Source organism: Rhynchophorus ferrugineus, unplaced genomic scaffold (assembly GCF_030347505.1).
Source record: "Rhynchophorus ferrugineus isolate W39M unplaced genomic scaffold, kcgeb_rfMv2 rfM11, whole genome shotgun sequence".
Taxonomy (NCBI): domain Eukaryota; kingdom Metazoa; phylum Arthropoda; class Insecta; order Coleoptera; family Curculionidae; genus Rhynchophorus; species Rhynchophorus ferrugineus.
The window spans coordinates 3,323,235-3,347,497 of record NW_027472590.1 but is presented as its reverse complement, the minus strand read 5'-3'; the positions used below and the strand labels follow the sequence as shown (position 1 = coordinate 3,347,497).

The 24,263-nt window shown below is 31.2% G+C and overlaps 1 protein-coding gene and 1 long non-coding RNA gene across 11 annotated transcripts; one reads left to right on the top strand and one right to left on the bottom strand.

Annotated features, from left to right (window-relative positions):
* Nucleotides 1–324: 324 nt before the first annotated feature.
* Nucleotides 325–22,776, bottom strand: LOC143205068 (transient receptor potential cation channel protein painless). Of its 10 annotated transcripts, none has more exons than XM_076418093.1 (8): nucleotides 22,593–22,776; nucleotides 15,946–16,333; nucleotides 14,878–15,074; nucleotides 14,594–14,821; nucleotides 14,280–14,539; nucleotides 11,338–11,692; nucleotides 3,369–3,419; nucleotides 3,140–3,201 (listed from the first exon to the last, which is right to left on the bottom strand). In XM_076418093.1, exons 2-7 carry the CDS (start codon nucleotides 16,301–16,303, stop codon nucleotides 3,402–3,404), a joined length of 1,416 nt encoding a protein of 471 aa, XP_076274208.1. In that variant the 5' UTR covers nucleotides 16,304–16,333; nucleotides 22,593–22,776; the 3' UTR covers nucleotides 3,140–3,201; nucleotides 3,369–3,401. The 10 variants fall into 10 exon arrangements, with proteins under 10 accessions (XP_076274206.1, XP_076274204.1, XP_076274208.1 ...); XM_076418088.1 differs by lacking the exons at nucleotides 3,140–3,201; nucleotides 3,369–3,419 and adding an exon at nucleotides 8,941–10,235 and having other exon boundaries at nucleotides 14,280–14,377; nucleotides 14,504–14,539; XM_076418091.1 differs by lacking the exons at nucleotides 3,140–3,201; nucleotides 3,369–3,419 and adding an exon at nucleotides 325–481.
* On the top strand, nucleotides 4,065–4,961 carry LOC143205096 (uncharacterized). Its single transcript, XR_013007761.1, has 3 exons — nucleotides 4,065–4,205; nucleotides 4,263–4,350; nucleotides 4,825–4,961. It is a non-coding gene; the product is annotated as an uncharacterized LOC143205096 (long non-coding RNA).
* Nucleotides 22,777–24,263: the final 1,487 nt, after the last annotated feature.

Below are 24,263 nucleotides of genomic sequence, written 5' to 3'. Positions count from 1 at the left end.
ACTTAGAAAGTGCCGATCACAACCAAATAACAATTGATAATTGATAAAATTGCGAAAAAATTGCAAAGGTGGATAGTGTCCATAAATTAAGTATCATGCGCATTATGCTGTTAGAAATCCAAGAAAGAGAACGCCAAGGATAAGTTCATGTTCCCTTTATAGGGATTGCTTTCTTGATGATATATTGTAGAATAAAAGAATATTCAATAGATTCACTCTCATAAAGAATCTATTATGTTGGTAGTCACATATTTATGAGTCTACAAAAACATTATTTTAATTATTACTATATTGGGATCTCAATAATAAGTGATTAGCTAAAATATTCTATGAAATATTTTATTTAAAATGTAATTTACGAAAATCTAAATTATTTGTGTGTTATCTTTGTTTACTTTCAACTCAATGTAAATCTAGTTCTCCTTATTACCATTCGTCTTCTTATCTTCGTTCCTTTGAATGATTATGAAATTATATCGATCTAAAAATATTAAAAAATATACTCGAAAATATACGGTACGGTATATATAAAGTATAACTATATTGGAATGTCAATAATAAGTGGTTAGATAAGATATAATATCAGACATTTTATGAAAAAAATCCCTGTAAACCTGAAATGGCAATTTAAAAATTAATAAATGTGTTGAGGGATTAAAGATTTAGTAAATAAGATAAATGTATATTCCATCATGCTATTTTTTTCACTCTACAAATTGAATTAAGAAGAAATTTTATTTACTATTACAAAAATTTGTCAGAAAATCTCAGTTATATCGCCAAAGTCAATTACATCTACTATATGGAGAGTTTGTTGTGTCCCGATGGCCTACCCATATATTTATTCCAAAAGTTCGATAAATACGTCTGCTCTCTGTCGAAATTTAGCATAATGTCTTGGATTATGAAACATCTTTTTGTTACAAACCGTCAACTGATAGTATACCCGAACGATACTATATTTTCCGCCCTGACGCATACAAGGAACATGTTGCTCTATCTCGACAGTGAAACAGTAACAAGAACGAAAGATATAATACAGAAGAGGACCAAAGAGGAGGAGTGCGATTTGAAGAATTTGTTTGAAAAGATTGATTCTTTTGATAAAAAAATTGACACACTTTTGGAAATGTTAATAAAATAGCCTAAATTTGTTTTATTTTATATTCAATTATTTAGAAAAATCACAACCTTTTTTGTGTAGAAAGTGTATGTATTTTAGGAAATTTTAACAAAACTGCATTTCAAGCACTTGACGTAAAAGATAACAGAATATTTTATCAGTTAGAATATGAATCGCTATATTGACATACCACTCTATTTATACGATTTAGATCCAAATGATTATAGATTATATATAAAATATGTGTTTGGATCGAAATATATTTGACAAAATGATACAGTGAAATGAAATATGGAATAAACAAAATAATAATCAGTTATAATACGTTTATTTATAACGTTACGTAGGAACTTAGAAAGTGCCGATCACAACCAAATAACAATTGATAATTGATAAAATTGCGAAAAAATTGCAAAGGTGGATAGTGTCCATAAATTAAGTATCATGCGCATTATGCCGTTAGAAATCCAAGAAAGAGAACGCCAAGGATAAGTTCATGTTCTCTTTATAGGGATTGCTTTCTTGATGATATATTGTAGAATAAAAGAATATTCAATAGATTCACTCTCATAAAGAATCCATTATGTTGGTAGTCACATATTTATGAGTCTACAAAAACATTATTTTAATTATTACTATATTGGGATCTCAATAATAAGTGATTAGCTAAAATATTCTATGAAATATTTTATTTAAAATGTAATTTACGAAAATCTAAATTATTTGTGTGTTATCTTTGTTTACTTTCAACTCAATGTAAATCTAGTTCTTATTACCATTCATCTTCTTATCTTCGTTCCTTTGAATGATTATGAAATTATATCGATCTAAAAATATTAAAAGATATACTCGAAAATATATGGTACGGTATATATAAAGTATAACTATATTAGAATCTCAATAATAAGTGGTTAGATAAGATATAATATCAGACATTTTATGAAAAAAATCCCTGTAAACCTGAAATGGCAATTTAAAAATTAATAAATGTGTTGAGGGATTAAAGATTTAGTAAATAAGATAAATGTATATTCCACCATGCCATTTTTTTCACTCTACAAATTGAATTAAGAAGAAATTTTATTTACTATTACAAAAATTTGTCAGAAAATCTCAGTTATATCGCCAAAGTCAATTACATCTACTATATGGAGAGTTTGTTGTGTCCCGATGGCCTACCCATATATTTATTCCAAAAGTTCGATAAATACGTCTGCTCTCTGTCGAAATTTAGCATAATGTCTTGGATTATGAAACATCTTTTTGTTACAAACCGTCAACTGATAGTATACCCGAACGATACTATATTTTCCGCCCTGGCGCATATGAGGAACATGTTGGTCTATATCGACAGCGAAACAGTAACAAGAACGAAAGATATAATACAGAAGAGGACCAAAGAGGAGGAGTGCGATTTGAAGAATTTGTTTGAAAAGATTGATTCTTTTGATAAAAAAATTGACACACTTTTGGAAATGTTAATAAAATAGCCTAAATTTGTTTTATTTTATATTCAATTATTTAGAAAAATCACAACCTTTTTTGTGTAGAAAGTGTATGTATTTTAGGAAATTTTAACAAAACTGCATTTCAAGCACTTGACGTAAAAGATAACAGAATATTTTATCAGTTAGAATATGAATCGCTATATTGACATACCACTCTATTTATACGATTTAGATCCAAATGATTATAGATTATATATAAAATATGTGTTTGGATCGAAATATATTTGACAAAATGATACAGTGAAATGAAATATGGAATAAACAAAATAATAATCAGTTATAATACGTTTATTTATAACGTTACGTAGGAACTTAGAAAGTGCCGATCACAACCAAATAACAATTGATAATTGATAAAATTGCGAAAAAATTGCAAAGGTGGATAGTGTCCATAAATTAAGTATCATGCGCATTATGCTGTTAGAAATCCAAGAAAGAGAACGCCAAGGATAAGTTCATGTTCTCTTTATAGGGATTGCTTTCTTGATGATATATTGTAGAATAAAAGAATATTCAATAGATTCACTCTCATAAAGAATCCATTATGTTGGTAGTCACATATTTATGAGTCTACAAAAACATTATTTTAATTATTACTATATTGGGATCTCAATAATAAGTGATTAGCTAAAATATTCTATGAAATATTTTATTTAAAATGTAATTTACGAAAATCTAAATTATTTGTGTGTTATCTTTGTTTACTTTCAACTCAATGTAAATCTAGTTCTTATTACCATTCATCTTCTTATCTTCGTTCCTTTGAATGATTATGAAATTATATCGATCTAAAAATATTAAAAGATATACTCGAAAATATATGGTACGGTATATATAAAGTATAACTATATTAGAATCTCAATAATAAGTATTTAGATAAGATATAATATCAGACATTTTATGAAAAAAATCCCTGTAAACTTTAAATTGCAATTTAAAAATTAATAAATGTGTTGAGAGATTAAAGATTTAGTAAATAAGATAAATGTATATTCCACCATGCCATTTTTTTCTCTCTACATATTGAATTAAGAGGAAATTTTATTTATTATTACAAAAATTTGTCAGAAAAATGATAATTTTATTGCTTAATAGTGTATGTTAAATTAATTATTAGCATTATTAGAATATAGAAAGATAGCATTATAGAAAGAGAGCTTCAAAACTATATTATTTTTATATTTTTTTATATATAGACAAATATATTATGTTGGATTAAGATTAAGAATGGATTTACACTTGATTTATTTTTAAAATCGATTAACTCAAGTACCAAGTGATGCCTTAAAGAGTGGAAAACCCTGGACTGGAGTGGACTGGATTTATTTGAATGGGCCTACAAAGGCATTCGATTGGCTCATTTCTATAACGCGATTGTTTGTTTCAGTTTGTTTACTACGCCATTTTTGCGTATCTGACATAAACTACAATCAGCATATATGTGTCTTAATATAATCACTATTATTTGATCATAATGTATCTTCATTCTCAAAACCGTACGTAGTTTTTCTTAGTGAAACAACCCAAGTTAGCTAGATTAAGGATGTGAGTGTGACTTAGCATTTCTTTACCGGGTACGTACACAATTATTTATATAAAGCATTTGTGTTCATATATATTAATATTTATAGGAATACCACAGAAGAAAACATGAAAATATTACCCACACTTTTATACCAAAATGTGTCTAAATGAGACAATGATAAAATTACGTTGAAGGTAAATGTGATTGATTATAGTACATGAAAAGCTTTTGTTACTCTTTCTAATTCTCTCTAATTATATTACTCTCTAATTATTTTTAATTAATATATATTGATTAAGATACTTATAATTAATATTTTGGCTTCTTAAACGAAATAACCTTTCCAACAAGGATGTTAATAAAATATATTTATACAAAATAATATAATACAATTTCTAAACCAACAAGATGAGCTTGATTTCATAGACAAGTGATTATCGTGCTTATCTTAGTATATTGTAAATAGAGGCTTAAGTTATCCTTTTTAACTCCTTGATTTTACCATAATAAGTGCGTAGTACTTTAAAGTATTACTTTTTGGTATGTGTTCTCCGTTCCCCTCCTCTATGACTTTCTCTTTACGATTTAACTGCTTTAATTATACGTTCCATAATTTTCACAGTAACATTGTATAAATAATTATAACTTGCCTCAATACATTTTTGTAGTACAATATCAACAGACACAGAGTTTCAGCTTTGCTGCACTTTCAGTACGAGGGAACAAATATGTAGAAACTTTAATACATCTTATTCGAATTAATAGCACTAAAAAAATATGAAAAAGGAAAAAGAGCTTTAGACAAGTTTGATTATATTTGCCACGAGATATGTTATATTTTCAATTAGATTTTGATCTTTATATCCACATTTAATTATTTTTTAATTACATATTTATATTTTATTATTTTTCATTATTCACTATATACTTATAATTTGGCTTTTTAATATTGTATGATATTTGTATTTATATAGAATTTTATTTGAATAAATTATTTTCAAAAATTATTTTATTTGGGTTTTATTTCAAACTAGCGACCCGCCCCGGCTTCGCACGGGTGCAATGCTGATACTAAATTAAATACACTACAGAAAAAATATGAACGTTGTATATAAAAACATAGCGGCCCGCTCCGACTTTGCACGGGCATAAAATATATATGCCTATGTCACTCAATGAAAACATGATTAAAATCGATCCAGTATTTTTGGTTCATTCATTACTGCCCTTGGCCTGCACGCATTAAATTTGAAGTAAAACAATTCCTCTTCCCCTATACTTACTATGAAGATTTCCTGCTATCTTTGGAATATCTAAATTCATACAATTTTTATTACATTACACATTTTTAAACGCAAATTTTAAATTTGTAATATCTCCGAAAATATTTGTTTAATTTACATGCTGTAAGGAACCATATTGATCTATATTAATTGCACACTGTATTTAAGGTACTTAATTCGATAAGGATTAATGCCGTATTGCTTAAAATAGCTTCGTAAATAAGCCATTTTCTCACGTAAAAAGTAAACAATAAAAATGGTTAATGTGGGTTATCCCTAAAAGATAAACATATACCATCGCGGACTTTTTTGTAGACCTTTTTATGGTGTACAATACTGTAGTACATTAATTTGATCTAACTCGTAGGGTTAGGCAGCGTTTTTGCTAATTGCTAAATAAGCCTAAAAAAATAGGTTAATTTACGACATCACGTTAGAAACCTCTAAAATTAGCAATGTTGCCTTAGTATATTATGAATGTATTATACATATAAACCTTCCACTTGAATCACTCTATCTATTGAAAACCGCATCAAAATCCGCTGCGTAGTTTTAAAGATTTAAGCGCACATAGGGATATAGGGACAGAAAAGGCGACTTTGTTTTATACTATGTAGTGATTTAATCGGTCGTTAAAGTATATAATCGGTAGTTAAAGTATAAATATCATAAAGCTAATATATAAGTATATAATGAATATAAATAAAAAAATAATTAAATGTGAATATGAGAAAGGCTGCAATCTAATTCAATACATAAGATATCTAATGGCAAATATAATCAAAATTGTCTATAGCGCTTTTTCATATTTCTTTAGTGCTATCAATTTAAATAATATGTATTACATTTTCTGTCTTTTTGTTCCCTCATTCTGAAAGCAGAGCAGCACAGCTCAAAGTCCGTGTCTGTTTATATTTTACTTGCTTGTTCAACGAAAAAATAATTGAGACAAGTTATAATTATTTTTACAATGTTAAAATTGTGGAACGGCTCATTAAAACCGTTAAATTGTATGATATATGTCAGAATGGGTAATATTTTCATGATTTCTTCTGTAGTATTCCTATTAATAACAATATATATGAATACAAATGCCCTATATAAATAATTGTACACGTGCCATGTAAAAGCAATGCTGAATTACACACATATCCTTAATCTAGCTAACTTGGGTTGTTTCTTCCTAGGAAAACGACGCTTGATTTTTTTATTTCCGCACATATACTGGATACACAACACTTTTGACAATAAAGATACATTATAATCAAATAATAGTGATTATAATTAAAATGCTGACCGTACTCAATGTCAGACATATAAATCATAGAGTAATAGAGATGTAACTCAATAGGGCGCAAAGTATTGCTTTGCCCAACATATGAGGGCGCCATAATTGGCCGTTCAAGTAATTTGATTGGACAATTTAAATTTCCAATATAGGCATCCATATATATATATAGCTTTGGATGGACAACAAAAGGTGAAGGTATGAAAAAATAAGATGTAGCCTAAACGTAAACGGTATATATATATATTAGCAACATGTCGGAAGAAATTGAAGAGAATATACAACCAAGCCCTGAAAAAGTTGTTCCCAAACCACCACCATTAACAGTCCATAAAGTAAGAGTAATGAAACACATCCGTGATCTATTGAAAGCCATTACTACGAACTACACAATTAAAACAGTGAGCTATGAAACATTAAATATCCAATTGTTCGAAGCGGAACACTTTAAAGTTCTAGTAAAAGAATTAGATGAAAGAAACACCTAATACCATACATTCAGGTCAATCATCAATCCGAGATAACATTTAAATTCGTGTTAAAAGGATTACATCACGGAGCGGACTTTAATACCATCAAGGTAGCACTAGCTGAAAAAGGCCACGAGGTCGTAAATATTCACAATATATGACATCGCACGACAAAAAAACCCCTGTTTATGTTCTATATTGATTTAAAACCTAATGGAAATAATAAGGCGATGTATGAAATCACTAAATTGGAAACTAATATTATTGAATGCGAACCATATAAAAAGAATTATACCACAATGCACGAGGTGTCAAGCGCACGGGCACACAAAGACTTATTGTCGCAAATGCGTAAAATGTTCAGGAGAACACAAAACAGAATATTGTACTCGTAAAGTTCGCTATGAAAAAGTGAAATATACTAACTGTAACTGGAAATCATCCAGCGGACTACAAGGGTTGCCCAGTTTACAAGCAACTACAGCAGAAACTCTATCCTGCCTTAAGAGAAAAAAGGCATCAATAACAACAAAAACAATCCCCATCTACCAGTCTACCCACCAGACCAAGACCACCAGACATAACTTATGCCCAAATGGTTGAAAATAGTTCAGCACAAATTCGACAAAGTACATCACAACCTACTGAAACTAGCAGCAACATTTCTAGATTAGAAAACATGATGGCCAAACTAATGGATCAAATGAGTAGGATACTTGGTCTACTCACAACCGTCGTCAGCAAACTTGCCTAATGCCTGAAACCAATAGCTACAAAATCGCCGTCTGGAATGCCAATGGGCTCCAACAACACGCCAGGGAACTAAAAATGTTCGTAACTGAACAAAATATTAACGTTATAATGGTTTCCGAAACACATTTTACGGACAAACATTATTTGAAAATTCCCAAATATAAACTTTATCATACAAATCACCCTGATGATAAAGCACATGGAGGTACAGCCATAATAATTCGAGATGATATAAAGCATTTCGAAAAAGAAAAATTCCGCAAAGACTACCTGCAAGCCATCAGTATAACCATAGAAGAAATCCATGGACCATTAACAATGTCTGCGATTTATTGCCCACCCAAACATAACAACAAGGCAGAACAATTTCGAAAATTCTTCAGTACGCTAGGCAACAGATTTATAGCCGGAGGAGATTACAATGCAAAACATTTAATGTGGGGTTAAAGAATAATAATCTCAAAAGGTAGAGAACTGCTAAAAGCAATAAAGACAAATAACTTGCAACATATCTCTACAGGTGAACCAACATATTGGCCTTCAGACCGAAATAAAAAACCAGATTCTATAGATTTCTGTATTACAAGAAATATTGATACAAAAAGTCGTGCAGTCATGTCATGTTACCACTATATAAAAAAAATGCCCGTAAAACTCTAACCCATAGGTGGTATGGAAAACAGTTCAATGCAAATATAACTAAACACTTACTGTTTACTTAATTTTAGTTTTATGCCTTTTGATAATATATTCATTATATTTGCTATAATGTTAAAATAAATTTTATTAGAAAACAGTATTTTTGTTAAATTATTTTATTTAATGTTTTATTAGTTATATGCCAAATCCAAACCGGGCTAAAATTGTTGATACGGCAACACTGCGACGTTTTGACGTCACAAATAATGACGTTTGTATAAAATAGCTTTGGATGGACAATAAAAGGTGAAGGTATGAAAAAATAGGATGTAGCCTAAACGTAAACGGTAATTCATAGTGGATATTATTTATTTAGGAATAAAATTATAAAAAGGTAACACCAGTGCTTAACAAAATAACAATATTCTTAGTTTAGTTGATTACAGATTATAGATTAGTTGTGTATTATGATATCAAATACTAAACATATCATTAATGATAACGTGTTATTCCGTTTTCGACTATTCCTCAACTAATTATTTTTCCTCTTGGTTTCTATTCCACAGAATTTCCTTAATTTCACTTATTGTTCGTTTATTCATTGAAATATTGTTTTTACGTGGTGCATTTAGGTGTAGAGTACGTTCGTAACGTGTAAATAAATTGCAATCGGATTCTTTCGAAGTCGGTTCTTGATAATTAAATAGCGCGTTGATAAAACGTTCGCAACAATTCAGCGAAGACAATGTTGATTTGGTTTCATTAAAAATATACTCGATATTATTTAAGTATTGAACTGTGGCGATACAGCTGCTGAGTTCAGCATCCTTTCGAATTGCCTGTATGTCACTAACTGCTGTACCAATCAGTAAGTTCATGAGACCAATAATTATTACAATAATGAACAGCCCAATTATTATTCGGCCCATAAATGGAAAACTACTGAAATCAACGTTATTGGCTTCCAGTTCACCTGTCATCATGATCATAGTTTTAAACATTGTCAGGTAAGGATCATCGAAAGATCCATTATAACTTTCAGATCTCCCTGTTTCTTCAACATTTTTAGGTGTAGCGAAAATTAGATAAAAGATTAATGAAAAAGACCACAACGGGATGCACAACCATAATAGAAGTTTAAAGATATCTTTCAAAACTATTTTGATCATTATTACGTAAACGGACAAGGACTGGTGATAGCCTATTGCGCATATTAATTTAACTGATACTAAAAGGATAGCAAAAACGGATGCCAGTTTCATTTCACTGCTGTCGAAATCAGTTCGAACCATAACAGAAATAAGTATACTTAATAATAAATCGAAAATATATGAAATATGTTTTAAATATTTGAATGTGACTTTCTTGACTTTTCTTCCTTTCCTGATAAGGATTATAATTAATACCAACGTTCTTATGAACACGATAAACAATGCTATCCATAATGAATATGTCAGGGGCTCGTATTTCAACTCACGCCAACTTAGAATAGAAAAAACAAGCGAAAGATAGCAGAATGTGTAAAATAATAAATGCAGCCAAAAAATATATCGAAACTGCTGCCACTTGAAACAGATAAATGTGGTAACTACTGGATGTTTTAATAGATGTTTAAATTTTGTCTCCTTGCTCAATAAATATAGCACCTACAAAAAACAATTTAATATGCATATACCGTATATATTTATACAATTCTAAGGTCATTCTAAATTAAGAGTTTCATTCTAGAAAAACGCCACACCATAAATGTTTAGAATTTCAACCTAATTATATAATATTTTTATTGAAACCGTTTATTTAGGCATTTCTAAGACATCAGGGGAGATATTCAATAAAGGGGATACCAGATATCCAGGGTAAATATATTCTTTATGAACAGGGGAGGGATTTTCACGTTATTTTTCAGATCATCTTTGTGAATGAACATCATTTGTTCATTATAGAATTATTAATTAAGGAGACCAGATATCCAGGGTAGATATGTATACTATATGTACTGGATAATCGGACCATCGTTTAAGAAATGTAAATTAACACTACATGTCAAGGTGTCAAGTTTTGGCTGTTACTTGTAAATGGTGTAGACTGCCACTGTGTGCATACTTATTTATTATTTCGACCGACCGAAATGAAAGATTCGCACTTTTTCAGCATACTTTTCGATAAAGTCAAAGTATGCAATTGTATCCTTATTATAAAGTATATTTTGTTTTCAAAGCTTTTTTTGGATTTTTGTTTTGTTTATTTTGGTGGGTGATTCCATAACTCGAATTTTATAACGAAACTTATACGAAACGAACATAACGAAATTTTAAAATTTCCTATCCAGGTCTAAAATCAAATTTCCTGGGTTCATTCACTGTCCTTTTAACGCGCTACCTTGTACTTGTTTTTTTTTGTTTATGACCCATCTTGGCGTATAGAATGCCACTTCGGAAGTTACAGCTAAATGAATTATTCTCCTGACATCTTACAAGGCAGAGGAGATATGACAGAGATGATATAACTATTATGTAATTCCATTTGTATTTATAACGATTTATTTATCCTAGATTTATAAAATTGTTATAAAATGACCGAATCTGATATGGGACAAATCAGAGGAGATACGATTTCGTGTTTAAGGTAATATTGTATCTGTGATATATTTAATATGTGATATATTTTTTATCGTGGACGTCGAAAGTAACTTAACTTAGAATGACCCACATACACAAATAAAAATATACAAAATATATACATTTTTACCTCTGTTTCGTCGACTAACCGTGTTCTGCAACCTCGGTTGAGTAAGTTATTCTGTTCGCATTCCTGCATTTCAATATCATTATTCATACTGTCATTAGTAGTTTCAGACTCTTTCTTCTCAATAAAAGGTGGTATTAAAGAATTATAGTTTATTTTTAACTTAAAATTTTCTTGATCCATATCAATTTCCGTATCTGACGTTGAGTTGCTATTATCTGGGTTGATAGAGTTGTCCAGGTGTTTTTTCAAGACACCCGGGCGAATATTCTCTACTGGCTTGCCGCCATATATGCTACTTGAACCCAGAGATGAACCTAAGCTCAATAATTGTTCAATGGTGTCGGAATCAGCAAATCTAAAAGGAACACTTTTGGTTATCGTCCAAATCCTTATGGACAGGCAGACATGGACAGGTATAGATATGAACGAAGCGAATAGTTTGGACACTGCGCGACTTTGTAACTATAATTTTCACAATGACATAATAAAAATATGACTTAATAAATGTCTGGTGAATCACTTTTTGGAAAAGGGATAAAATACCCCGACAGAGCTTTATCATAGCCAAAGGCTTATACAATATAAAACGTATTTTTAATATCTTTGCAATATTAGCTAACTCCTGCGATTTCACTTTTCGACCGTTCAAAACGATTTTGCGTTTCTTTTATGTTTTGTAGTGTTACCACTATTTGAACCTCCACTACATGTGACAACATTAGGTGACTCTACGACATTTAATTTATTAAACCTTTTAACTGAAGTTCTTAATATATAAAAACATAGACAACATAGAAAATAATTATGACCTGATAAAAACCATAACGTTCGCAGTATATTGAACCTCTGGTAAATACAGACAAGCAAAAATATAACAAGTAAACATAACAGACGTGTCCAACAAGGATTATTCCCATCGGCTCGTTGTCGAACGTTTAGGATAACGAGGGTTTAAGTAACGAGGCTAGACGAAACGTGTCGGATGGTAGACCTGATAGAGAACTCCTTATGGCGCCTATAACCATAAATACCAAGAAGACCCGAAATCGTGGAATTTTTGGGTATTCCTTAAGAGTCCGAAACGCACATGTTGGAAGAGTGTTTCCCACCCCGATATTCTCAGCGAATCAGCGTACAAAAAAGGGTTTCTTGGGCCAGCCTGGCCCACCACCGCCAAGAACCCGAGGGAGGAGCTTCAGCGATTAAACACTGTACATTCACAACGAGAACACAGTCTGACAGTAACTTTTATTGTTATTTCTGATGGAAAGAACTTATAACACTTTCCAAGCCATTACTTCGCTTGAATGGTATTTTTACCATCAAGAAGCAGTGCATTTGTTTTGTAAACAACAAAACTAGTGTCACTCTTAGCACAATAACTCACAAACTTATGAGTATAATATCAAATTTTAACTGTTTTCTTCGGAGTCGGTACTAACTGAAAAGCAGTGAATGTAAAAAAACTAGGGCCATCTATAGGTCAGGCTCGGGACTTTTCAGACAATATATTATTTATAGAAATTGAGTCATCAAGCAATTAATCCCTCAAGTATAAAGACAAGAATTATATCATGAGGTTCGAATTTGTTTTTACCGCATGGTGTATGATTATATTTTAGTAATTTGATAGTAAACTGTATCGAATGGAAAATGTATTCTTTATTATCAATTAAATAACTGGTCTTTGGGTATTAATTTACTCAAGGAAGAGAGAAAATAAATTGTATTCTATTTACAACCTTGTTTTCTCCCCCGCATCTCAACAGTCAGGAAACCAACGTTTTATTGTTATTTCTGATAGAGCGGAGAACTTATAACACTTTTCAAGCCATTACTTCGCTTGAATGGTATTTTTACCATCAAAAAGCAGTGCATTTGTTTTGAGAACAACAAAACTATTGTCACTCTTAGCACAATAACTCACAAACTTATGAGTATAATATCAAATTTTAACTACTTTCTTCGGAGTCGGTACTAACTGAAAAGCAGTGAATGTAAAAAAAACTAGCGCCATCGATGGGTTAGGCACTTTTCAGTCAATATATTATTGACAATATATATATATATATATATATATATATATATATATATATATATATATATATATATATATATATATATATATATATATATATATATATATATATATTATATTATTTGTAGAAATTGAGTCATCAAGCAATTAATTCCTCAAGTATAAAGACAAGAATTATATCATGAGGTTCGAATTTGTTTTTACTGCATGGTGTATGATTAATTAATTATGGTAATTATTTCAGACTAAGGGCTAAGTAGTATAAAAAAAAACGTTCTCGGGTACAAGATTATTTAGATGGGAAGTCCTGAAAAGCCCTATTAATATAAAAGTCTTATTAATAGGTGAAGTTCCAAGTAGTTGTTGAAGCAATTATGATGAAAGTTAAATTAGAACAATAGAAAAACTTACGGAAAATCATGCCTTGAAGGCCAGCAAGGGTTGACCTGAATCGAATAAACAAAACACAATCAATCTTCACTGGCACCCTAACAATCTAATGACTAGTACTTTGAAGGTTGAGGAGTGAAACAGACAAGGAAAAAAAGGAATATATTATTATAAAAGAGCATAGGTAAGTACATTTTTGGTATGTAAAAATAATGATGTATTGACTGGTGACGTCTTTCAGGTGAAAAGTACGATGGTGTGCAAGACGAAGATTTTGTTTTGAGCTATATGAATTACATATACAATTATGGTTTCTGGACTTTTTGAGTTTTTGATGAGTTTTTTATTTTATGCGTATGTGCTAAACTGAAATTACCTTCAGTTTACAATATCCTCATTATTCTCAAACTGCTCACAAAGTTCAGATCCACTCATGTATGCATTTTCTGTTTAAATTCGCGCCCAGAATACTCTGTAGTGTGCCAACAACTAATCAATTGGGCTTCGAACTTACCTGAGAGCATAATGGAGCGGAGTGTATCCCACGTCATCGTGACCGTTTAATAATAAATATCCTTCGTATTCTTTATCTATGTTGACCTTATACCGCTTCTGGAAATTTGATATCAATATAGCACAACATTCTTTGTAGTTATGTGTCGAATGCTTAATGTATTTTAGACATATGCATAAAATACTTGTTGATATGTTCGCATTATATTTAAGTAATAGTTTTACCAGTTCACTATAGCCTTTTATCGCGGCAATCTCGATCTAAAACAAATAAAAATAATTAAAACCTTATTTTAATTTATGTTATTATATTACAGGTGTCTTTTTATTAGGTAAAATCCTATTTGGATCAGCACCCCTATAAAGTAGATGTTCGGCTGCTTCTACTAAACCTTTCTCGCAAGAAAATTGCAATAATTCGTCAATTATACTACTGCTACTCTCGTAGAATTTATCAAAATAAGCGATAAAATCTTCTTCATCCCTTTTACGTAAGCATTCTCTTAGTGTTTCTATCTTCACAATTTGTGGATCGACAGGTGTCTATAAAATAATATTATTGTATTTATGAAATATGCCAAATTCGCATTATCGTTCACTTTCGTCTTCGAAGCCTTTTCAATCATATCGATGATATTATTGTATTCTCTTTTTTTCGCCCAGTGCAGAGAAGTTCGCCCTTTTTTATCGCACTGATTGAGGTTGATTCCTTTTTTCACTAAAAGGTCAGCACAATTATAGAAGTCCGTGGAATTGGAATCGCCGTAACGTACAAGTATCTGAAGGGCGTTTTGTTCTGAAATATTTAAAATATAAATATAAAATATTTAACATTGAACAAGAAAATTGGAAAAGTTTGAAAAATTTATAAAAAAGGTATAAAATATAAAATAGTCAAGTATATTAGTTATTAGTAACGTCCTATTAAATTAAGACATCCTTTTCAGCTAGCGTTTACCAGCTGGGTAGTATCTTGGAATCACTCCTGTATCTGCTTTACACTGCTGATATCCCAACAAGTATATAAACACTACTTGGAACAATTTCCGATGACACAACTATCATGCAAAATCTATATGTCTATTTAAAGATATACAAAAAGTACAAATGGATAAGAAACTGGTAAATGGAGCTTAATAGCTCAGAATCTGTCCAAGTTAATTTTGCGTTGCTGTAAAATGTCAAAAACCTAATTATATCACTTGACGGATGCCGGATTCTTCAAGCAAAATCAGCTAAATACCTCGGCAAGTTCAATTGCAAACATTATGCTGGACAAAAAGCAGAACACACAACCCTACTCAGGCATTCATTACCGAACTGATTTCGCAAATGCAGTAAAATTTACGTCTTTTTAATCTCTATCCACACTAAAAAACGAATGACAACACGTAAAGCTACGGCGGTCGGCACTTGACGTTCACTCCTATGTTAGTCCAGCACGCGCATGAAACATGCGTTCCCGACGAAAACTATGCCACACTGTTCCTAAGGGACCCAGCTATCACATACTCAAGCCACGTCCACCCTCGTACAAAAGAATATTAGTAATACATTAATTTGTAAATTAAGATTGTACTAAACATATCTAATGGAAGATGTAATTAACACAAAAAATTTAACTTAAAATAACAGATAAATATTTTATAAACTAATTATAGTCTCACCTTCAGCTAGGTTATTTATGATATTCCCATTTTTGTCCAGTAACAGTTTAAGGATATCGAGTCGTGCATTATTGGCTGCACAATGCAAAGCTTGCCAATCATCGCACCTTCTTTCCATCAAATCAGCGCCCAGACCAAGTAAGGTTTTAATTACTTCCGGTTTAACCCCAGGATTTGAACAAGCAATGAGCAGTGGAGTGTTAGAGCATTGGATCGAATATCGGTTACTCAAAAGGTCCGGGTAACTTTCGATAATCTCCTTTATCCTACTTTGATCTCGTCTAGAATCTTTATTACTTAATATTATATCCAACAATTCCTCGGAGGCCTTTTCCTTGGAGTCATTTCTTAGATCCATGTTGACACTGTTTTTGTAATTCACGCGAATCTATATTAAACATTAATAAAATAATATTTGGTTTAATTTGTTACAGATTACTTACAATACTATTTAAAACAAAACTATATAACAATAACATATATATATATATAGGCTATATTATCATATGATAAAAAAATTATTGAATAATTTATATCTTTATTTTAAAATATTCCGAACAATTAAAACGGATTAAAAATATTAAGAGCCTTAGATATTTTTGATATCAGTATTTGGGAATTGTCGAAACAATTTAGGTTTTCGTAAGAATTATTATTGCATGTAACACTCTCTTGCCGGACATAGAGGCTGAAAATTCGATGATTGAATTAGTCACGCCGAAAGAGTTAACCAAAGTTATCAAAACTATATAATAATAGGAGAATTACTGCAAAAACTACCGAGAAAGGGAATTATAAAACTCACCAACTTGATCAATACAGCATTTAAATTAAAACGTGTCCCAGATATTTGGAAGATGGCGGAAATTATAATGATCCCAAAACTTGGGAAGTCACCAAACGAAATAAAAACCTATAGACCTATATCACTGCCGCCAGTAATATCTAAAGTTTTTGAAAAACTTCCGTTAAAAAGAATAAAACCGATCATAGAGAGAAAAAACCTAATACCTACACACCAGATTGGGTTGATTAACAAACACTTAATAATTGACCAGGTCCACAGAACAACAGATGTTATTGAAAAAGCCTACGAAAGTCAAAAAGTATGCTCAGCTATGTTCTTAGATGTAGCACAAGTAGATCGATTCTTCGATCGGGTTCCTTCGATAAGGTTTGGCATGAAGGCCTTGTTCATAAACTACAGAAAACGCTACCAATGCAATACACCGAACTATTAAAATTTACACACATTACAGCCAGAATGTTTAGAGTCAAACAAGAAGAAGCTTACTCTACAATAAAAGAAGCAAAAGCAGGTGTACCACAAGGAAGTGTACAGGGTCCTACTCTACTCTACTCTACACTTGTGATATACCACAAATGGAAAATATCACGATGGCTGCATTTAATGATGATACTGCGATTATAGCTGTCGGAGACAATAGTGAAGAAACCTCACGAAAATTACAACGGGCAAGTGACAAAATAAATAACTGGACACAAGCTTGGAAAATAAGAATTAATGAAAGTAAATCCGAACATGTGCAGTTCACTTATAAACAGACCGTAAAAGCACTAATAACATTAAATAACACTAACATTCCATATAGCAACAACGCTAAATATCTCGAAATGAATCTCGATGGAAAACATCGCTGGAAGGAACATATAAAGAAGAAAAGAAAAGAACTGGAATTGAAATATAGGAAAATGTGGCTAATTGGAAGAAAATCACAATTATCAGTATATAATAAAATGCTATTATATAACCAAATATTGAAACCTATATGGACATACGGAGTTCAATTATGGGGATGTTCTGCAAAGAGTAACATAAATAAAATAGAAATTTTTCAGAACAAAGTCCATTATCATGAGAATATTGAAATATTGCAAATATTTTGGATACCACCAGAACAGGACACAGGCCCAAAAGAATCAAACCATCTGATCTTGTGTCGTATTGTGTAGTGAGGTGCATATAATAGAAAATACAGCAGTGACATGTATAAACTTTATTTCACCAGAGACTGAGATAGCGCCGATGGGTCCTCCTAGTTATATATCTAAATTTAAGTTATCATAATAAAAAAAACCATATATTAGAATACATATTATTACTTTACATATTACAATTCTGTAAGCGTAATATGTGTATATGAATATATATGAGTACAAGAAACAGTTCCGTAAAAATCAGGTAGCTCATGAAGTTAATTGATCCATATTCATTTGTGGAATAGCCTGATTTCGTTCAACCATGATAACCATATCTATAATGACATTTAGTTTCTAGAAATAATTTCTTATTATCTATAGATCCGTTTCGAACTTAGATTATATTTATAATATTATATATTAATATTTCACAATTTTATTAATACTGTCGAAAGATAAATAATTACACAAGTTTACAAATTCGAGTCGTAAATAATCATATCTAATAATCGCGATTTTATTCTCGTTATTTCGACCAGAAAACGATAAACAATAAACGAATCTAAAATGTTTTATTATAATACCTGGAAACTTGTTTCCTAAGACAGCCAGTTCCTTAATGATGTGCGAGTCAGCAAATCTATAATAGTAAAATACATTTTTTGGCAAAATTGGTTTTTTTATTCACCATAATTCCCTTCAAGGGTGACACACAGGTGATTATAGCGACCTTTCAACTCTTCGATACCATTCTTGTAATTCGATTAGTCCTTTGCTTCAAAATAGGTCTCAGATTCAGCGATCACCTCTTCATCGGACGAAAATTTCTTTCCAGCGAGCATTCTTTTAAAATCTGAGAACAGATCTGGAGAATACAGTGGATGGACGGATTTTTGGAATTTGACACGGTGTATTGTCTTAGTGAAGCAACACTTTCTTTTCGATTTTGTCCTTCAAACGGTCCAATAATGCTATGTAATAGTCGCTGTTGATGGCCCTTCCTTTCTCAAAGTAGTCAATGAAAATTATTTAATGCGTATTCCAAAATACAGACGCCATAACCTTGCCAGGCGACTGCTGCGATGTCCCATGCTTTGGAGTATAAAGTCCTCTCAGATGATTGTCGATTGGACTTCGCAGTGGAATAATAGAGCCATGTTTCATCCGTTGTCACATATCGAAGTAAAAACTCTAGTTTATTACGCTTGATCATCTTCAAACACTGCTCCGAATGATCAATTCGTCATTGTTTTTGGTCAAAAGTGAGCACTCACTTTGCACAGAGCTTTCTTAGACCCAAATATTCGTAAATTATATGATGTACACGTTCAGTGGATATCTTCAGAGTGTCTTTATTTCATTCAATTTCAATTTAAGGTGTTTCAAAATCATTTTGTGATTTTTTTAAATGTTTTCGTCCATAACATTTTTCCTCTTTTTGGCGTCCACTGCGTTCACCGTCTTCAGTGCTCATTTCACCACGTCTAAATTTAGCATACCAATCCTTGATGGTTGATTTTCCTGGGGCAGTGTCCGGAAACTCGGCATCAAGCCAAGTTTTTCTTTCAACTGTATTTTTCCCTTCAAAAACCAATATTTTATCAACACGCCAAATTCCTTTTTATCCATTTTTCTCACAATAACAAAAGTTGCTTCATAAAGTAATGATCCGACAGCTGTCAATTTTATATACGTATCTTTTGAGGGTTAGGGTTAACATTGGGACATTTTCAATTGTTATTATGTAAAATTAAGGATGACTAATAATTAATTCAAAGTGCTCACTGGAGTAAATCCCATATCATTTTTGCTAAATAATAGATATACTATTACTTCATGAGCTCTGCTTTGATACAGTCTTTTAACATGAGATATCAATAAGTTATAACTTATTGATATAAATTTAATAACACACACGGGGGTTAAAATTATAAATAGTGTATATACAATTCAAAAAATGAACACAAATACACGACTACAAACACAACCATAACGAACAAGTGGTAATGGTTATTTGGTCAGTAACACTAAACTTAGCATAGGCTAGATTCTAGGAGGCAAAAAGTTCGAGCATTAATAATTTAAAAATTGTCTTCTTTTCGCCCTCAAATAGCTACAGGAAAAAAGAAAAAAAACTACCGAATCATAAACTATCAACTACAACACAAACTACCATTGCATATAAATCTACCCCATTAAAAAGTTACTGTGAAGAAAGTGGAACATATGATAATGAAGGAAATAAAAGCATCAATTGCGTCTGGATTTAATTTAGTTACTGAAAAATCTAAATCTATAACAAGTGCAAGAAAAGGGCATAATATTAATAATATTTAAATTTAGTGCAATGTTATGAATGAATCATTTCCCTAACATTTGAAAAGTGGTTCTACAACCCAAGAAAAAAAATAAGAGCCAACCTCCTACCAGCCTGTTACTTTTAGTTACAGGTAATTATCTCAAAAGTTCTTAAGAAACTGTACATCAAGAGACTTTTTACAATAACTGAAGATATAAATATTATTTGGGTTCAGTAATAATTGACGGAACTATAGAACGAATCTCTGGTAAAAATCCGGGGACTCTGTATTTTCTCCTTTTAAAGCATTTCTAGAATTTTGCAGCTTATATTTAGTTCTAATCTGGGTGAGCCATGGACTTATAATGAGCTGACGGGCTCGAAGTCATCCGTGACCGTGCGAGAAACGACACTGACCCAATCTTAGTCGATTCAAAACTACGGCATGATGACTAAGGGGAGGAACGCGAAGAGAGGAGAAAAAATCAGCTTTAACTTCAAAAAGCCTGTTGTGGTTGGCCTCCTGGATCCAACGACGTTGTACCTCATTATTTGTGAAACAAGAAACAAATGGGATAAGGTCGGTATGGACACAAATATAAGAAGGGATCAACAGTAAAATTGTCCTGATACCATTCACATAGAGGGTACGGATAATTGACAGTGAGTTGGTCAAGATTATCCATTCTTTGAAAGTTTGTGTTGAGATGTACGATAATGCTTTGAATATCGCGAAGAGTTGAGCGATTAATACCCGGTTGTCCACCACAATTGTACTGCCAAGTCCGCTGCGAGATTTGGAACAATCGGTATATATATATATATATATATATATATATATATATATATATATATATATATATATATATATATATATATACTTGCGGCCAGGGTAAGATTGGAGAAGTACACAGAATTTGGTATTTGGAATAAGGTATGGACAAAGTTCTCTTTTATAAAATTGACATTATGATATGTTTATGAAGGAGAGGTAGTGAAGGTCCAAGGGGGGAAATTAGGGTAGTGGACAAGGAGGGAATGCAACAAGCTCAATGCCATTCCAACCCTGGACAGAAGCTGTGAGAGTGAAGTAGCTAGGGATAAGATGATCCAGAACGGGTGGATGACTCCAAGTAGAGGTAAAATTTAAGGAAGATGGCAGAGAAAGCGATCTCACAGCTAAGTTCAGTGCTGTTCTTTTTTGAATTCGGTCAATTAATCGGAACAAAATTAATTATCGTGGAAAGGAGACCGGTTTGACGTTGGAATGGCAATCGTTCAGCAGTTACTTGAAACATTTCTTGATGTAGTTAAGTGGAATTCGACCAAAAGTACCGCAGCTGAAACTGTAAGGACTAGCAATGAACTATTCCAAATAAGAAACATTCAAGCTTCAAAAACAATCCATATTTGTGAAATCTCGGCACATGCATCACAGTTCATAGAACAGATGCTTGGAGTTCAATGTAAACGGCCACCAAAGGCGGATTGTAGTACGTCAGTTTCTTAGCTGTAGTCTATTGGAATTTGGAGTCACCAAAACTTGGAATAACATTGTATAGATGGACACTATGGAAATTTGGCTACACACTATGTCATTTCAAAGATCTTCGAACGCAAACTAGCGGCCAAAGGTACAATCGATTCTCAAAGACAATTTTACGACAATTATAAGCTGTCCAGATGGAAAAAGGTCCACTGTAGTGGCCATGTCCAGGGACCATCTGTTTTAAGATTGAACCGTTCAATACGCCGCCTCTTCTTTCCTTAGATAAAACAGTTTTTAAAATAAATTCTAAACTAGCAAACCTCACACCATCAATACACATTATGACGTCTAATTATAACAAAAAATCATTGGTGTCATCATTAAACATTCTTCCTTACTTGAGAATTTACAGTTTTTTCGATAACAGCGACAACGTCCGAATAATCCCGCTTTTTCGTCCAATCCAGGGATGTTCTCCTTTTCTTGTCACAATGATTGAGATTAATAGTATAATTATTATTTCATATTGTTAATTTAATTTTAAATTAGAAACATGGACTATACTATATTTTACATCACTATTTAAACCTCGACTTCTTTACAATATGTTTTATTCACTGTTAACAATTGTTGATGTCTCAACATATATATATATATATATATATATATATATATATATATATATATATATATATATATATATATATTATATATGTATGTATGTATATAATTAAATATAATTATATATATATATATATATATATATATATATATATATATATATATATATATATATATATATATATATATATGTGTGTGTGTGTGTGTGTGTGTGTGTGTGTATGTATATAATTAAATATTGACAATATGAAGCATATATAAACGTCACCAAATGTAGTTCCTAGTGTGTTAACGTACCTTTGCTTTATTTATCTTGCGATTTTCCAACCTGGTTACTGGCGTCACTGGGATCGTTTTCCTTTTCAATCGATTCCAACAATTACACACATAAATTTACAACCACGATCCAGCAGGAGTCGAACCCGCGACTATAGCAACAGCAAGAGGACCATCCTCTCGCTTTCACCACTGCGCCTATACTACTAACTAAGCTGGCTATATTATATTTTACTTATATTTTTTTTGTTTTACTATTAACTATGTCAGTTTTTGTCCTGGATTTTTAACCATTATGCTATATTACATTGTTATATACGTTTTTCAGATAATAAAGTGTTGTTGACGCTTATTAATCGTCTCTAACCACAAAATGACAATATCAAACAAAGCGGATAACTTTGCAATGACTGTTCATCTTTCATGATTCGAATTAAAATATGTTATATTAGAAGACATTTTACATTACTTTTTTACATTTTTCATTATTCTGTTTTAAGTTCATTTATACTCTGTCTTATACATTTTTAACGGTTAATTATTCGAATTTATTTCCAATCAAATTTTTTGTCATCCAAGCAGATGTAGTTTATTCTTCAAAATTTTTCATTGGTGGGTATACATAAAAATATTCAAATCGCTTTGACTAGCTTTTAAAATGACAAACAAGTTCTCCATAAAATGCATGTTTGATGTTACAACTCAATATCCCAGTGACTAATACTATTGAGTAACAAATTTGCGTCATTCCCTTTGTTTGGATATCTTTGGTTTTTCACAACAACTTATCATCAGCTTTTTGTATTTATTGATTAAGTTTATATCTAAACAATATAATACATTTTATATCACTTCGCTTTCGAAAAACCTATTTCAAACATTTACTAAATTTTAGACATTTTAGGAATTAATTATATTATATAATTAATTATAATTATGTAATTAATAGCACATTTCGATATTCAGCCGAATAATAGTCACATTAGAAGATCGTGACTTAACCAAGAGGCATTTCCTAATTGCTATTTTAATAGTAAATATTTCATTAAAATCTACATTTATAAATGTAACGAAATACATTATTTGTGTATATACGCAGATTATTTCCCTTAACCCATCAGATGGGAAAATTTGGATTGAAGTTAAATATCGAAATCTGCAGTTGCTCAGTTCACATTAGTTAAAAAGAGTTAGAAGTGAGTACAAGTTTAATTTTTCAAAGGAACTAAATGGAGAGGGTTAAAATCTGAAAATTCTGAACAGTCGAATCTGTGTCTTCAACTTTATGCTGAAAGAACCAGATAATATAACACCAAAAACACTAAAGACTAGGTGTATATGTAGTAACATTAAAAGCAAGAAGTGTTATGTATATTTTTAAGATTCTGATATTGTGTTATGGTATCAATAATACATTTTAATTCATTTAGGCTATATGCTAAGCAAAGGCGACATAATAAAATGCTTATTCTGGCGGATGTAAAAATAAACAGAATTGCAAAGGGCAAATATATAAAAAAAAAGAAAAGGATGTTTTGTAATCAAAATTGTAAATAAGTTACTAGTTATCCGACTGCTTTTTAATATATTTTGAAAATATTTTTTTTAATTTCCAACTCTAATATAAATATTTCTTGATGATATTTCTTCATTTCTCCCTGTAGAAAATAAACCTTCCTGATACACCCCTAT

Bases quoted from the DNA above. Each gene is read 5' to 3' on its own strand.
- LOC143205068 (XM_076418084.1), bottom strand. From the start codon at position 16,303: ATGGATCTAAGAAATGACTCCAAGGAAAAGGCCTCCGAGGAATTGTTG. The intron at 14,822-14,877 runs GTGAACGATAAT...ATTATTTTATAG, and splicing joins AAAAGGCTTCGAAGACGAAA to ACACCTGTCGATCCACAAAT. The intron at 14,540-14,593 runs GTAATATAATAA...TATTTGTTTTAG, and splicing joins TACCTAATAAAAAGACACCT to ATCGAGATTGCCGCGATAAA.